Source organism: Mus caroli, chromosome 11, assembly GCF_900094665.2.
Source record: "Mus caroli chromosome 11, CAROLI_EIJ_v1.1, whole genome shotgun sequence".
Classification (NCBI taxonomy): domain Eukaryota; kingdom Metazoa; phylum Chordata; class Mammalia; order Rodentia; family Muridae; genus Mus; species Mus caroli.
The window spans coordinates 45,800,958-45,817,470 of NC_034580.1; the positions used below are offsets into that span (position 1 = coordinate 45,800,958).

The 16,513-nt window shown below is 43.7% G+C and overlaps 1 protein-coding gene across 1 annotated transcript; it reads right to left on the reverse strand.

Moving 5' to 3' along the window:
- Positions 1–5,246: 5,246 nt before the first annotated feature.
- Positions 5,247–15,701, reverse strand: LOC115029026 (zinc finger protein 354B). The gene is made up of 5 exons (XM_021177504.2): positions 15,571–15,701; positions 14,965–15,049; positions 12,998–13,124; positions 12,201–12,296; positions 5,247–7,302 (listed from the first exon to the last, which is right to left on the reverse strand). The coding sequence occupies exons 2-5, from the start codon at positions 14,995–14,997 to the stop codon at positions 5,753–5,755; spliced, it is 1,806 nt and encodes a 601-aa protein (XP_021033163.1). The 5' UTR covers positions 14,998–15,049; positions 15,571–15,701; the 3' UTR covers positions 5,247–5,752.
- Between the last annotated feature and the right edge of the window lie 812 nt (positions 15,702–16,513).

The window sequence follows — 16,513 nt, forward strand, 5'->3', positions numbered from 1 at the left end:
AACCTTTTCCTTTCCTAAATTAAGAGAACCCTGGACACCCCCTTGCATGAGGTTAGGATGAGAGGTAAGCTACTAATGTAATGTAGATACTTCACGGCGCTCTGTGACCAGGTAGTAAATGATGCACTGACTGGGTGAATTGTTACTGTGGAAAACCAGCCACCTCTGTGAGTGAAACTTGTGGGTGCTAAGGTAGTTTCGGCTGCATCCACGGCTTTGGAACTTGGAGAATATCTTAGGATAATTTCCATCCTATCTTAGGATAGAAAGATAGGTTACAGACTGTAATATTGGGTTCTTGTGTGGTCGCTTGTTTTTTAACGTTTTCTTTAAAATCTGACATCATGATACTTGAATTCAGTGCAGTGTGATCACATTCACCCCCAGCGACCCTCGTTCATGTGCCCTTCTTTCACTGACCTCCATCCTTCCCAACTAGTCCCTCTTCTATACTTTTGGTCCTTTCCCCCTCACTTCAGCATGTAAAACTTCTATTCCATGCAACAAAGACTATGTCCTGAACCAAATGTCGGACAGGCATCTGGAGGCCACTTTTTGACGAGACTCAAAAATCCTACTAGCCAAACGTGTGTGCCCAAATTCCTTTTATCCCACACCTTCCGTCTTAGGTCTTTGACATTGTGTTTCTGCTCTGATGGGAGGATATCCTGGGACTCGGAAGCTCAGGAACCACACAGCTCTGAGGTGGGACAATGTCCCAAAAGAAGGGCACCCTGAGACATGGGAGCTGAGGAACTATAATAGCTCTAAGAGGAAGCCTCCTCAGCAGAGGCGATGCAGCAACCAGGGCATGGCGTCCTCAGCGGAGCTCAGGAGCCTCAGTCCCTCTCCTCATCATTTCTTCTCTTCATTGCTTCTTTTCATTTTCACTTCTGACCAGGCATAAGAATCTCATGAAAGAGGTTTATTGGATGGACCAGGGTGTGAAGGGATGAATCCAGGGATGGCTGCTCTCTGTTCTAGGGAACAAGCAACAGGGAATTAGACAAAGTGGCAGTACTTATATAGGATTTCTTAGGGGGCGGAGCTTTCCAGGGCAGAGATTTCTAGAGTGATGATTGGTGGGATTTCAAGTCCTGAACTTGGGGAGCTCAGGAATTACTGGATTTTCTGCTCAAGGATTGATGTTTTGTTTGGGGGAGGGAGCTCAGGAATTGGCGGCTTTTTTCACCCCCTTTTCCCTGCATCAGGCCCATGGGTTAGATGTCTTTCCCAGCCGCTGGTGGCTTTGACTGAGGCACCGTCTCTGTGGGTTGGAGAGGAGGTGCTGGCATTATGGACATCTGCAGTGGTGTTTGACCAAGGCTGTGGGCTGAGGCAGGAAAGAAGGTGTTGCCACCGTGGACAGCTCTTCATGAAGGCAGTAGGCAGAGGTAGGAAAGGTGTAGCCATGTTGAACAGTTCTTGAGGGCCAGCTCCTGCTGAGGCTGCTGAGGCAGGAAAGGCGTGCACCACTGTGAATACCTCCCATGATGGCAGCAAGCTGCGGAGATATCATGGTACCATCATTTTAACAGGAGCCTCCATTTTGGACACCTCACATGGTAGGGGTTGTGAGAAGAGGCCTGCTGCCATTTTGACTGCTTTTGTGGTGCACAGCTCTGGGACTACAGACATGTCTTTAGCAGGTAGCTCCTCTTTGGTGTCCACTATGCCCTCTCCTTGTTGGCTTTAAGTCTCCAGCTGGCTTTTTTTTTCTTTAAATTCAGAGATGAGCTCTTGTTTAATGCAAGTGGCTACCCCTATTGCCAACATACTGAATAAAAATTTATTGCTCTTTACTGGTAGTGTCTGGCTTTTTTTCATAGTTGTCTGGACTATCTAAAAATATGGGAAAATGAAAAATGTCACAATTGAGGGCTTGAGAGATTAAGAAGTTAAGAATGATGACTGTTCATGTAGAGGTCTCAAGTTCTGTTCTTAACACGTACTCCAGGCAGCTCTAATCAGCTGTAATTCCATATCTAGGGCATCCAATCCAATCTCTGGCCTCCATGGATACCTGCACTCATGTGCACACACCCACACACGGACTTTTTTTTTTTTAAAGAATTGACAATTTATACAAAATATCACAGTAACCCAGTAAAAAGCAATTACAGGTGAGAATGTGTTTCTTAGTTGGGCTTACTGACCAGCATCTGCAATCCCAGCACTGGGGAGGCAGAGGCAGAAGGACTGATACAAGTTCAGAGACTCCTGAATGCTGAAATCACAGGCCTGCATGCAATTCTAGCTCAGTCCCACCACGGTTATTTTTGGCCTATCGTCTCAGTAACTGATAGAAAGGCTGACCAAAAACAACACTACCAGTGAGGAATCTTTGAAAAACAAAATTAACAAGTTTGATAGATATCTATAAATAGTTCTCCAAAATCTGAGAAAAATAGTTTCTAGATATGATTTTATATTGGTTTGAAATTAGCCACACATTTAACAGAATTGGTCTATAGATTATATTCTTTGATGATATAAGTATGATAGATACCTTTTTTAAAGACTAGAGAGTTTGTTGTTTCTAAGATGAAGAGACTATTTAGAGGAGTAATTGAAATGGAAAGAGAACTACAGTAAAGAAAAGACTGCTGACCTAGTAGAACATGTGTGACCTTAATAGTTAATAGTACAGTCAAAGATATGCTACACATACTCTGCACAATATAGTACCTCGACATCTGAGAAGACAGAAGCAGAAAGCTCACCTTGCTCTCTACTCTGAGCATAGCATGAGATTCTCCTGCAAGAATTGATCCCATCATACCCAGAGAAAAGGAAGATCATTTTCTCTTAAGTCCTGGGGTCGCAGAGAAGAGCCCGAGAAAACAGATCTTGCTATGGCTCCACACCCAGTGTATTACTATTAGACCACACCCTCTTTGTTCAGTTACATTTCTCCAGGAGGCAGAAGGAGAAATGGCGAGGTCCCACAAGGCAGTTCAAGGGCACATCCCAAATGACCTAAGCCCCACCCATAACACTTCCAAGTAGTTCGATCCTGGGAATTAGCATCTCTGCCACTAACTTGAAACATACTTGTCCTGTCTGCCATAGATCGCCCACCACCTCCATTATTATTTTCCTGGTCCTTATGAATGTTTTTTCTTAACAACTATTTTAGTAATATTTTATAAAAAACTATGAATCTTTTTTTTTAATTTGGCTTGTTTTGATGCTGTTAGATCACAGCCAGATCAGCTCTCCCCCATTATATCCAACAATATTTTATCCAACAATATAATAACATTGTTACTAACAGAACAGGGAAACTATTTCTTTGTAGTTTTTTTTTTCTTCTCATCCTAACCATGTTGTTTCTAAATAAAAATGCATATGATAGACGTTTAAATTTCTGAGCAGGAGCACACTCTTAAGAACCCCACAGCCAGAGTTCAGTGTAACAGCCCTTGCCTGTGGCCCCAGCAATCAAGCGGCAGATACAGGAAGATCATGCATTGGAAATGGGCTGAACAGTGAAGTCCTGACAGGATGGGAGGGAGGGAGGAAAAGAGAACAAAAACCAAACCAAACCAAAAAACCCTCAAAAAGTAGGCTATTAATTGGCCAAGCTCTGGTACTAAAAAGGTCAAAGGCTTTGTAACTTAGAACAGTACAGAGGCTAGAAATAAACATTTCTCTTAACTCTTATTCAGGACTTTCATGGAAACTTATATTTCAAAATGAGAAAGGTCTTTACATTTTTATGGGACATGATAGTAATGAAATAACTTTATAACCTGAGAAAGACAGACCTATTAAGTTATATCTTAAGGCTTTGAATGGCTGACTACAACTTGATTTTGAAAAACATGTTAGGCTGAGTAATACTTTTACCATTTGTAGCAAACTATCTGGCCAATTGTCTGGCTCTAAGAGCAGACCTAGGCTTTCCATTGCTCACTAAGAATATTTTTTTCTCAGACCCCCAAACTTCTCCCTGTGTGTAAGAGACAGTTTCTCAAGCTGGGGGTTAAGTCACCTTTTCAAATCAGTCATTCTATCTTCATGATCTTCATGTCTAACTTCTTATAGCCTAGACTACAGGTGCTGCTCAAGATCTCTGATGGTCTAACTCAGCTTTCACTTCAAGTACCAATTCTCTTTAGCAGGATCCCTCCACACGAGGAAGGCTCTCTCCCATTCTTCCTACAGATGCTGGATCCACACTTCCTCTGGGCTTTTTTTTTTTTTCTGGCAGTACTCTTTACTTTTATTTTATGCATATAAGTGTTTTGCTTAAATGTATGTATGTCTCCCTCATGCATGCCTGATGCCTGCAGAAGCCATGAAAGGAATTCAGATGCCCTAGGACTGATTTACAGACAGTTGTGAGCTTTGGCAGTCTCTTAACTTTGCCTTCTCCTTCCTGTCCAGATGTTGTTACCGTTCTGTCTATTGTACAGATGTGGATGATAAAATTTTCTGGGGCTGGAGAAATGGCTCAGCAGTTAAGAGCTCTGGCCGCTCATGCAGAGGACCTGGATTTGGTTTCCAGAACCCGTGTGGCAGCTCACAACCATAACTAGGATATCAGATGTCCTCTTCTGACCTCCTCAGACACTGAGAACACAAGTTACATCTACATGCTGGCAAAACACTCATATACATAAAACTAAGAAGAAACCTGACTAACACACAAACGCACACATTATACAGGTTGGCCAATCTAGACTTATTTCATCCATGCACCATCAGAATTGGGACACGTGCTGGATGCACAATGCATACCTATAACCTAACATTTAGGAGGCCAGGAATTTTGTCCTATGTATGTCTGTGTGTGGTGTGCAGGTTTGGGGGTTCATCTGTATGGTGTGAGTGTAGGGGGCGGTTGAGGTTGGGTGTCTTGCCTAATTGTTCTCTCTCAATTCATCTTGACAACTGTAGCTAGTCTGCTTGCTCCAGGGTAACTAAGACAAGTATTTAACACTTGTTAAATACTATTACTATTATTTATATGTGTTAAATACCTAGATGTCATCTATGCAGTTGTCTTCCTGGCCTCCTAAATGTTAAGTTATAGGCATGCATCATTGCATCCAATATGTGTTCCAATTCTGATGGTGCATGGATGAAATAAGTTTAGATTGGCCAAGGGTAACTACTCAGGACATGGCTTCATAGTTAATGTTTCAACTCAATGAAGGAGAATAATTCACAGCCCAAAATTAGAATATGTGTATTAAATGTGGGAAGTTAGGAAATTAGAAGAACAAAATTAAAGACAGTTCTCTTTCTTTCTCTTTAATAAAAACCATGCAGTTTGACAGTAGCTTAGGAAAAGACAGTACGAGGTAGTTTTTTTGTTTTGTTTTCCTTTCTTTAATTCTGCCCATTGATTTAAAAATGCATATATTTTAAGTATTTACTATTAAAATATTACATGTAGTAAGTATGCTAATAGCTGGTATTCCTTTTTCTAATGACAAATCAACACTCTTGAACTCAGATTTTTCTAGTGTTTCTATATTGCATATTTTATATTATGTGGATGAGATAAAAAGGTGTTTCTGTTACCTTATAAATGGCCATTGTCAATGTCTGCTACAGTTAAGTGTCTGGTCTTAAAAAGTGACTGGCAGGTATGAAATTTTCTCTGTTAATTATTATATGACCACAGTCTTATTCTTGTATTCTCAATATCCCATAGGACTAAATTAATAAGTTTCCTCATAGTCACTATAGTTATTGTCAATATGAAGAATATATTCTCTGAGGAACTTTGGTTAATTGTTTACTCATGCAAATCTGTGTTCAAGGTGTCCTCTTCGATATGAATTTTATAGTGATTGGTTAGGGAGGATCTCTGGCTGAAGAGCTTGCCACAAGCACTACACTCATAGGGTTTCTCTCCTGTGTGAATCCTCTGATGGGCAATAAGTGAGGAGCTCTGCCTAAAACTCTTCCCGCACATGTTACATTTAAAGGGTTTCTCTCCTGTGTGAATCCTTCGGTGTTGAATAAGAGCTGCACTTTGACCAAATGACATCCCGCATTCCTGACATCGGTACGGTTTCTCTCCGGTGTGGATCCGCTGATGGTTGCTTAGGGATGAGTTACACCTGAAGGTCTTGCCGCACTCATTACATTTATAGGGTCTTTCTCCAGTGTGCATTCTCTGATGTTGGATCAGAGCTGAACTTTGTCGGAAGGCTTTCCCACAAACTTTACATTTACATGGTTTCTCTCCAGTGTGAATTCTTTCATGAATAATAAGAGTTGAATGGGAACTTAAGCCTTTGCCACACTCATTGCAATTATACAATTTCTCTCCCGTATGAATTATTCGGTGTCTATTGAGTCTTGAGATAGAAGTGAAGCCTTTCCCACACTCATTGCATCTGTAGGGCTTTTCTCCAGTGTGGATTCTTTCATGCTGAATAAGCGATGCACTCTGACTGAAGGCCCTACCACACTCACTGCACTTGAAAGGTTTCTCTCCGGTGTGGATCCTCTGATGATAACGAAGGGATGAGCTAGACTTAAAGGTGTTGCCACATTCGTTGCACAAGTAGGTCTTCTTTCTGGAATGAATTCTCTGGCATCCTGAAAGGGAAGTGGATGCCTTCCTTCCTGGGTTATATTTATGAGGATTTTCTCGGGCATGGATTTTTTGGTGCAAAAAAAGGCCAGACCTTCTGCTAAAAGATTTTCCACATTCTTTGCATGTATAGGATTTTTCCAAAGTATGAGTTCTTAGGTGCTTGCAGAGGGATGCACTATGGCTGAAGGCCTTTCCACACTCTTTACATATATAGGGCTTCTCTCCAGTGTGAGTTCTTTGATGTTGAATAAGGGCAGAACTTTGGCTGAAAGCTTTCAAACAGTCTTTACACTGAAATAGTCTCTCTCCAGTATGGTTTTTCAGATGTTTGTGAAGGGATGAGTTGTGAATGAAGGCTTTTTCGCAAGTACTACATTTATAGCGTTTCTCTACTGTCTTGAGTTTTGGTTGACTAAGTAAAGTTGAATTTTCCTTGAGGCTATTTCTTTGTGTTTTTTCTCTTGCAATCTTTTGCTTACCAATTGACTTCAGGCCAACGCTTGGACCAAATTCAAAATTCTTATGGCTTTTATCTATAGTAAGAATTTTTGTATGGGTGATTGAAATTATTTCTAAGCTTTCATTTGTATCCTGTGTCCTAAAACTGTTGTCAGGTCTGCCGGATTTTCCTGAGGTGAAGTCCCAGGCCTCATCCCTGTTGAGTTGTTTTCTCTTTAATTCCTGAAACAATGACTCTTTAGTTTGAGTTGATTTTGTGGTTTGAAGACTGCTATGACATCCTGGAAGAAAAACCAAAATTACAGTGATAGCTGTGGTTAGCTCAGATTAAATTTATAGGAAGAATGTTAATGTTACCTAATTAAATACTACATGCCTATAGATATTAGCAAGAAAGAAGAAATGGAAAATAAACACTTTATAAGATACTGGATGAGTGCCAATCAATTGGAGTGAACAAAAGGATAAACAAGCTCACTTAAGGAGGTGAGAGCTAGAGTAACCAGGAGAGGGTTAGAGAGGCACAGACTGGGAAGTGTAGCCTGGTATGGAACTCATGAATTATGGTGCTTCTGCCATTCTTTTTTCATTTTGGATGTATTAACCTCTCTTTTCTACATGTTAGAGTCCTTACCAGCCTTCCAATGCAGTGCAGGTAACTCCTCTGTTGCATCTTTTCCTGACTGAGTCTAACAATCCACAGCCCTCCTCTTATTCTAGCACTTATTACAAGATGCAGCAATATGTCACTTAATGACAGGGATGTGCTCTGGGAAATGTGGCGGGTCATTCTCATGTAAGCCTCCCAGAGGATATGTGACACAAATCTAGATGGTGTAGACAGTGCATGTGACAGACTTTGTGTCTTGATGCAATCAAAGGATACGGCAGACAAAAGAGGTATGCAGCTGCTGCCCCGCATCACAGTGCCTCCTTAAGCTTTCTTCCCATGAGGACAAGCAGACTTTAATACACAACATTAAAATACAAACCCAAAGCACAGTGACTAAAGTCACTGCTATTATCAAATATTATGTACTGTAATAATTCTAATACTATACTTTTATACTTCTAGCAACCCAGGATTTTTTTTTTACATCAGCATTGCTGCAAACACATAGATGGTACATTCTGTTAAGTTTTATTTATTCAGTGTGGAGAACAGGGCTCACAGCGATCTACATGCTTCTGTCTCGTGAGCACTGGGATTAAAGGAGCACGTGGCCACTTTAACTAGCTTGCATTGTGTTGCTTTATGTTTCTAAAGTTAGATTTATGTGTTTTACTTTCTGTATGTCTTCTTGTATGTGCATCTGTATGTACAGAAATGCATACTAATCGCCTGCAGAGGTCAAAAGAGAACATCAGAGTCTCTGGAACTAGAGTTATGGACAATTGTGAATCACATGGTGTTGTGAGTGTCCAGGACACAAGTGCTCTTAACCTGGCTATCCGTGTTATACTCTCATGGCACACCATTGTATATGCAGCTCATCATTTGCTAGAATATTATTGTACAGTGCACAAGTACATTATACGTATTTAAAGAAGCAGTCAATGAGACTCTGTGTCACACAGATAATAAAGATAAACAGGACTTGAGGAATACCTCAACAGCATGATAAAATTCAAACATTTTAGTCCTAAAGCCAATCATTTTGTTAATGAAGAGACATTAAGTATATTTCACTGCAATCAAGAATGAAGCCAATATATCCATTTCCCTACTATCCAGCTGTAAGGAACTATTAATTATTGCAGTTGGACAATTAAATTAGAGAAGTTGAAAGACTGCCTGTATTTGCTGATGATATCACATCTCTTAAAACTGATTTCATGAAGAAGCATATATAGAATTGGCACACAAGAGTATTGTTATAAAGAATAAGAGGAATACAGGAAATTTGAAAAACTATATGAGTGAATTTTTATAGGCATCTTGAATGAAAATGCTACTCTTGGATGTTACAACCCCGTGTTCTGAAAATGCCACAAAAGTCAGGATATAGCTCAGAATTTCTCAGTAGCAGATGACATCCAGGGCCAGATAATTCTCTGTCTTTGGGACTATGTTGGGGTGACCTTTCCTCACACTGTAATAAGGTGTGTCTCTGCATTTTTGATTGTTACTATATACTGGCAGAGAGCTATGTCCTGGCAGTATTTGAGTGTTGTCATTTCCTATCTCTAGGTTTTCTATTTGTAAATGCTTGCCCATCCCACCTGCCCAAAAGAAGATGGTCAGATAGCCCGCAATGCCTAAGGCAACCAAAGAGATGGACCAGATGCTGTCTTACTGCTGATTGGTTATAATAAAGAGCTGACAGCCAATGGCTGGGACAACATGTAAGGAGGCAGAACTTCCAGGCAGGTGGGGACACTGGAGGGATGCAAGCAGAGTCAGGAAAATTGAGACCTGCAGGGAGAAAGCAGAAGGAAGACTAAAGTGGGGCAGGAGGTAAAGAGCTAGCCACATGGCGGGGATGCAGGCCAGGAAGGCAGGCTAAGTTAGAACTTAGCTAAGAGACTACTCCAGCCAACAGCTTTAAACTATATAGTCTTCACTTCATGCAAGACCTCAATCTCAGCATCATGTGAAGGCAGAGAATGCCCAGACTATAAAACAAGTGTAGAAGAGAAAAAGTGAACGTCAGACAATATGACATCTCTCATGGTGTGAAGTACCATGATTCTATTTCCCTCCCTGGATGGCAAGTGTATCTGTAAAATCTGTCCATTAGATTTCAAAACCCCGGAGCCTGTGCAGCATCAACAGGAAGGCTTGAGCGGGAAACTGAAGTGCATTTCATGCAGCAGCAGCTACCCACCTTTCAGCAGCCAGCTCCAAGGAGCAAGCTGCTAGCATCCCTACAACAGCCGTACAACCAAGAGGCAAGAAGGACCAGCTACAAAGCAGGGTGGGGCGGGGCTCCACTTTTATCTCCACCCGACAATTAGGGGGGCAGTGTCCTTCCCCCTTTGCTTGCCCCTCCCCTGATTTTTAAAACCAGACACATTTGTCGCTTATCATAACTAAAGAGAAAAATCACCCATCACCCCAGCAGGCCCTGGGAAGTGGAAGATTCGGATGCTTACATTTTAATAAAAAATGACAAGGCAGGGGACTGGAGAGGGGGCTCAGTGGTTATGAGCGCTGGATGCTCTTTCAGAAGTTCTGGATTCAATACCTAGCACCTCACCTGGCAACTCACAACTGTCTAAACCTCCAGTCCCTGGGGAGCTAGCACTCCGTTGTGGCTTTTGTGAGCCCTGCACCCATGTGGTGCGCAGACATTTTTGCAGGCAGAACATCCAAACACATAAAAATGAAAACAGTTTTTTGTTTGTTTGTTTGTTTGATTTTTAATATCACAAGGTAGAAGACAAACAGGAAAATAGGTCCCTTCAGAGGAAGGGATATGGCTGGAAGTGTAACTCACTGGTAGAGCACCTGCCTAGCAAGTGCAAGGCCTGGCTCTCCAGCACTACAAAACAGTTGCCTTGGTAGTTTCCACAGAATTTCTGTATTTCTCCAAACAAAGGTTTCAAAGATAGACAGCCGTGGTCTCTATATCAGAAACTGTCACTTTAGACTGAAAAAGAAGGGCTCTCGTATTCAGGGTCTATCAGAACAGGGTCTATAAGAACAATAGTCAACCTTCCAGCTCTTCCTTAATCCTCAGTGTCTGACCTGACCCAACCTCAGCCCTGTCTCCCAGTTCCCCCACTCCAGGCTCTAAGCCCTCAACTCTTCCTGTTAAGGGCAGGGAGACAGTGCTGGGCCCATCTCTGGGTGTTTATGTCTCCTCAGGGTTGGGATTCAGACCCAGGACAGGCAGCTGAGGTGCTTAGCTTGCATATCCAGGTTCTCCCAGCATCCCTCAGTCCCACCTGTTCCAGGCAAGGCTGGCTTACCTGAACTTTCTAACTTCTCTCCCAGGAGCTCTTCCCTATAGAATTCAGATGTTTGGCTCTCCTCCCCCACCTCTGCATTTTCTCTCTTCCTACTCAAGCTCCTTCCCCCCCCCCCCCGTCTCCCTCTCAATGGCTTCCCTTGTTGTCCCCACTAAAATATCCGGGATCATAAAATTCTCCTTAAACTTCTTAGCTATCCCTGTTATCCACAGGCCAAAGCTCTTAGCACAGTACCAAAATCTAGTGAGGCCACCCAAGCTCATTTCCTTTGTCTCGATTTCATATATATATATATATATATATATATATATATATATATATATTCTGTGCAGCTAGAAAAAAATTACTTCCAATATACCCTTAAATATGCTGACTTCTTGTACATGAAAGGCAGCTCTCCTCAGAAACAAAAGGGACCATAGACAGGAGGGGAAGCTAGGGGCTGGGAGCCTGGGATTTTCCTTTCCCATCATTCCATGAGGATCAGGTACCTGAAGAGGTCTCTTGTTGAGGGACAGGCCAGTCTAAGGCTTTCTGGAGAGCCTGATGAATGGAAAAGGAACATAGTCCCTTATCGGAAGTGCTTGGCAGAGCCGGTAACGGCCTGGGGTCCGGGCTTTGGCAGAACGTCAGCTTCAGATATGGAGAAGCCAGTTCTTCTGACGCCAAGGGGCTGTGGTTCTCAGCCCCAAGGTCACTGTGCACTCAATCTGTGACATTCTTAAGATACCCTGCATTCCCCTTGTGCAAATTGCTCAATTAGCTTCCCACTGACTCCATCTCATTGTGTCATAGCTGTCTGCTCACTCTGTCCAATTTCCCCCACAGACGGTATACATTAGATGCAGTATTTCCTAATAAACTTGCTTGGAATAAGACATTCCTGACCCCAGCCTTCCTATCTCCTTTATCTTCTCATCCCTTGGTCCTTCCCCCTAGGATTCCTGTCACTGAAAAGCAACTTGCTGGTACAGCTCAGTCTCCAGGCACTGAGGCTACCCTCTGTTCTTTCTTTTTTTTTTTTTTTAAAAGATGTATTTATTTATTATATGTAAGTACACTGTAGCTATCTTCAGACACTCCAGAAAAGGGCGCCAGATATTGTTACGGATGGTTGTGAGCCACCATGTGGTTGCTGGGATTTGAACTCTGGACCTTCGGAAGAGCAGTCGGGTGCTCTTATCCACTGAGCCATCTCACCAGCCCCCTACCCTCTGTTCTTATTTTGCAGAGATTCTGGGGTATTTCAGGCCCACCCACTTACCAAGAGGGGAGCATCCATGACTTTCTTTCTCTGATTTCCAGGGTTCTTCTCCTTGTTGCAACACGGAGATCATCTTTGGTTTGGTAAATGGGAATCCTAATCGCAAACAAAAGTAGCAATAACACTAAAAATATTTGGTCTTGTTTTAACGTGGACAAGCATTAGATGCGTGGGGAACCCAGCTACACCTCTACTGGGTACTTAAGCTTTTCCTTGTCATGTGACAGGATATGTCAGGCAGAGGCCAAGTGGTTCACAGGAGAGAAATGGGAGAACTAATTGCACATTATGGAAATTCTATAAACGGGCAGCTTTAGCATTCTCGAAAAGGGCTGTTGGGTGTGCAGATAGAATAAATACAGACAGGTATCTGTGAAGAGGACTGTTTAAAGCGAGAAACCATTTGATTTCTTTTCAAGAATAGTGTGCACAGCATTTGACTGGAAAAAGAAGTGGGAAAGGCAGGAAACAGGAGAGGGGGGCTGAGGGAAGACTTTGTTTACAGGCAACACAGAATAAATATAACATGAAAACTGCTGCATCAACACTGGAGGAATTTCTACTGTCAAGTTGCAGACAGCAGGGAACAGTATGAGTATCAACCCCCTATGTTCTCCTATTTGGGGCATTTAGACACCTGGAAATGGAAAAAAAAGTTTCAATATTTAATAGAGATCTGGTTTGTACAGCCCTACAGCAAACCTCAGCTAGAGTGTTTTAATGACCATAGTCTTCATTCGGGGAAGAAGGCACCGAGGTCTCGCTTGTGAGTCTCTGCCCACAGGGCACTCTCTTACCCAGCGAGGCCAGGTTGCTGTAGTTCTCCAGCATCACCTCACGGTACAGGCTTCTCTGAGAGGGGACCAGCTTCTTCCACTCATCCCGGGTAAAGAGCACGGCCACGTCTTCAAATGTCACCGACACCTGTGAGGAAAAGCCGTTCCAACTCAGCAGCCTCATACAGCACGAGGGAGGTGACAGTGTGGAAGGTGGACAGGCGATCATGAAATGATGTCACTGAGGGTTCTGAAGAGGCTAGGTCATCTACCATTTAGTCATCAATTCAACCGGTGACAGACACACAAACAACAGCAGTGAGTCAGATCCTGGCTTTCTGTACAGGGATTGTGGCCAATAAGCGCAAGGACATCATGGTAATTAGAAGTTCTTCTGGCAAAAGGTCTCTTGGGTTCTTGGTTTTTGAGACAATCTATGAAGCTCTGAGTGGACTGGAACTTGGTATGGTGGACCAGACTAGCCCCAACCTCGCAGAGATCTACCTGCCTCTGCCTCCCTGGTACTGGGATTAAAACCCTGCACCACCATGTCCAGCAAGATTTTTTACTCTGCTTTTTCATATGCATGCAATGCCTGTAGGAAAAATAACTTTCTATGAAGAGAATATAAACGATAATCTTTGCTTTAAAGACTTTCCGAGCCGGGCGTGGTGGCGCACGCCTTTAATCCCAGCACTAGGGAGGCAGAGGCAGGCGGATTTCTGAGTTCGAGGCCAGCCTGGTCTACAAAGTGAGCTCCAGGACAGCCAGAGCTATAAAGAGAAACCCTGTCTCNGAGCTCCAGGACAGCCAGAGCTATAAAGAGAAACCCTGTCTCGAAAAACCAAAAAAAAAAAAAAAAAAAAAAAGACTTTCCGATCTAATCAGTACACAGGCATGTGTAGAAATCATTTCAACAATGTAAAAAAAAAAAAAAAGCTGTGTAGCTGGTCTGGTAAGGCCCACACACCATCTCCTGCTTCGGTCCTCACTCCAGAGACAAGAATGTGAGGTCAGCACTGCAACTGAAGATTTCCACCTTAGAGCAGATACCACGGGGGTGGGGGTGGGGGTGGGGGATAGTCTCAGTGAAGGAGATGGAGAAGGCTCACACACACAGGGATGGAGGTTCAGGGCATGAACACAACTTGACTCTCCTGGATGGAATGTAAAGGCTTAAGACAATGGAGTTGCCCAAATCTCAGCCTCTTATGGGTCCAAAGATAACCTGACCGATCCTACAAGGGGATGCTGTTATTTTTATTTTATCGGTAAGGAAACTGAGACACAGAAGTTAGACTTACTGATTCAAGGCCCATAGATGGTAACAGAGGGGGTAGGGTAAAAATCAACTGTCTTGAGCCTCACACTGTGCTTACTAATTTTCTGCCAAATATCCCACGAAACCCTCTTTATGGCTTCTTGATAAGTTGTCTCCTTGCTCTCAGAGTGAGGCTCCTGACACTGTGTTCCCTGCAGTGTGGCTTTCCCCTGTCCACGCAGCAGCTCACCTCGATGGGGGCAGCTCTATATTCCCGCACCTCCAAATGACAGGTCAAGAGTAGTTTTCACAAGAATGGTACAATCCAAACCTAGGATCCATAGAGTATAGTAGGGGAACCACGGGATGGAGGAGCGCCGCAAACAATCTTAAGGGCAAAAAGAAATAGATGGGCAATCCAGGTGAGGGCTGAGAAAAATAAACATGAGGGAAGCAGACCAGAAAGGACTTCTGCCAGCTGTGTCCCTAGTGATAACGGACATCTGCATGTCGCTGTCAATGTAGTAAGCGCAACAAACCGGGATCAGCCAACAGCAACTCAAATACTGTGAGCGAGCTGTGCAGTGTGCTTCCTAGACAACCAGCTCCTCCATGGGCACCAAGTCCTGGTGAAGGCTGTACTGGTTGGAGAGCCTCACTCTGGAAGGAAAACCAAAACCATATAAAATACTCCTTCTGCCATGAACTGAGACGGCAATGCGCTCACCTGAGACTTCCCTTCCCTTTGCTCTGGAGCCATGCTCTCTTTCTGGGCTTTTCTCAAAGATGGGTACAGTATCCAAAAATGTGATCTGAGGGAAGAAGAAAGAAAGATTGCTTCGCACCCCTCAGAAGCCGCATCTCTGAATGCGTCCCACCAGCTGAGCCTGGCGCTTCTGCTTCCAGAACGGAAAGCGGGAGCTGGGGGCGGGCGGCAGAGAATTGACAAGTCACCACTCTTCTGGTCTCTAGATTTCCAGAAACAAGACTCAGGCGACACTGGATTGCATGTCACCGAGGAGACTCACTATGCCTCCGCGAGTCAGGCATCACCCTATGCTGTTCACCACAGCTCAGTTGGCAGTGCCAGCCCCCTTCAGATCAGAGTGCACTGAGGCCAGAGTGCAGCCACAGTGGGAACACAAACGTTTTCCACCCGTTCAAATCTGTCCACGGGCCCACTCCATGTGCAGCCCACCCAACTGCTCTGCTGCTGTCAAGGGATCAATTTCCACATCCCCAGAGAAAACTCCAGAAAGGGGACCAGAGTGACTCATGGCGGCCCACGCTGAAGTCGCCACAGGCCTCCGTGTCCTCCAGCCTGGCCGCTCACCTCCCCCCAGCTCCCGCCACGCCTCATGAAGGCTCGCAGCTGCCAAGCTTGGATACTCAGACTGGGGAGCTAGATCAGAGCAGCGAATCGAGCCACAGACACCCGGCGGCCTGATGGAGCTCACAGGGGGCGGGGCTGGAGGGGGGAGTAATGAGGATGGCTGATGCAGAGGCCTCTGGGAAATGTAGTTTACCTCGGGACTCAAGGATTCTGGGATATAAAGTTGACCGCTTTGGTGCGCAGCTGCAGTAGAGAGCCCCCCTCCCCAAACTCCCAAAAGGCTCTGTGAAGTCTTAGATGTGGTATGCATTTTAATTCCATTTGTGTGGATGGGGTAATGCCAGCGGCCAGCGGCCAGCGGCCAGAAACAGACTGGCAGTTACATACTAACATCATGTTGTAAGCCTTTTGAAATAAATCAAAGAACAAAAGGGACATCACTTGGTAAGCAGTGGTTTTTAGTAGGATAAAGAGTAGACAGTGAGCTGTGGAAATAATTATATATTGATTTAGACTCAGAGGGTGTTACAGGAAAATGCGAAAGAAAGGCTAGCTGAAACCTGGCGCTCTGGGATTTAAAATAAAAATGAATGAATGAATGAATGAATGAACGAACAAACGAATACATGAATGAATGAATGAATGAATGAATGAATGGAGAATGGTAGATGAAGACACCTGATATCGACCTCTGGTCTGAGTACAATGTACAACACACACACATACACACACACACACTCGAAAGCATAGAAAATATGATTGTGGAAGCCATAGTATGGCAGTGTGACACACAATACAGTACATCCCTATATCCACATATCTTCATTTGCAAATATTTATTGCAATGAGTCATTGGTCTGGTTCAAGATCTCTGGCTTCTATGACACCATCAATGTTGGACCCTCACTGAGACTCCTCCCAATTATCCTGTTGTCATCCTATG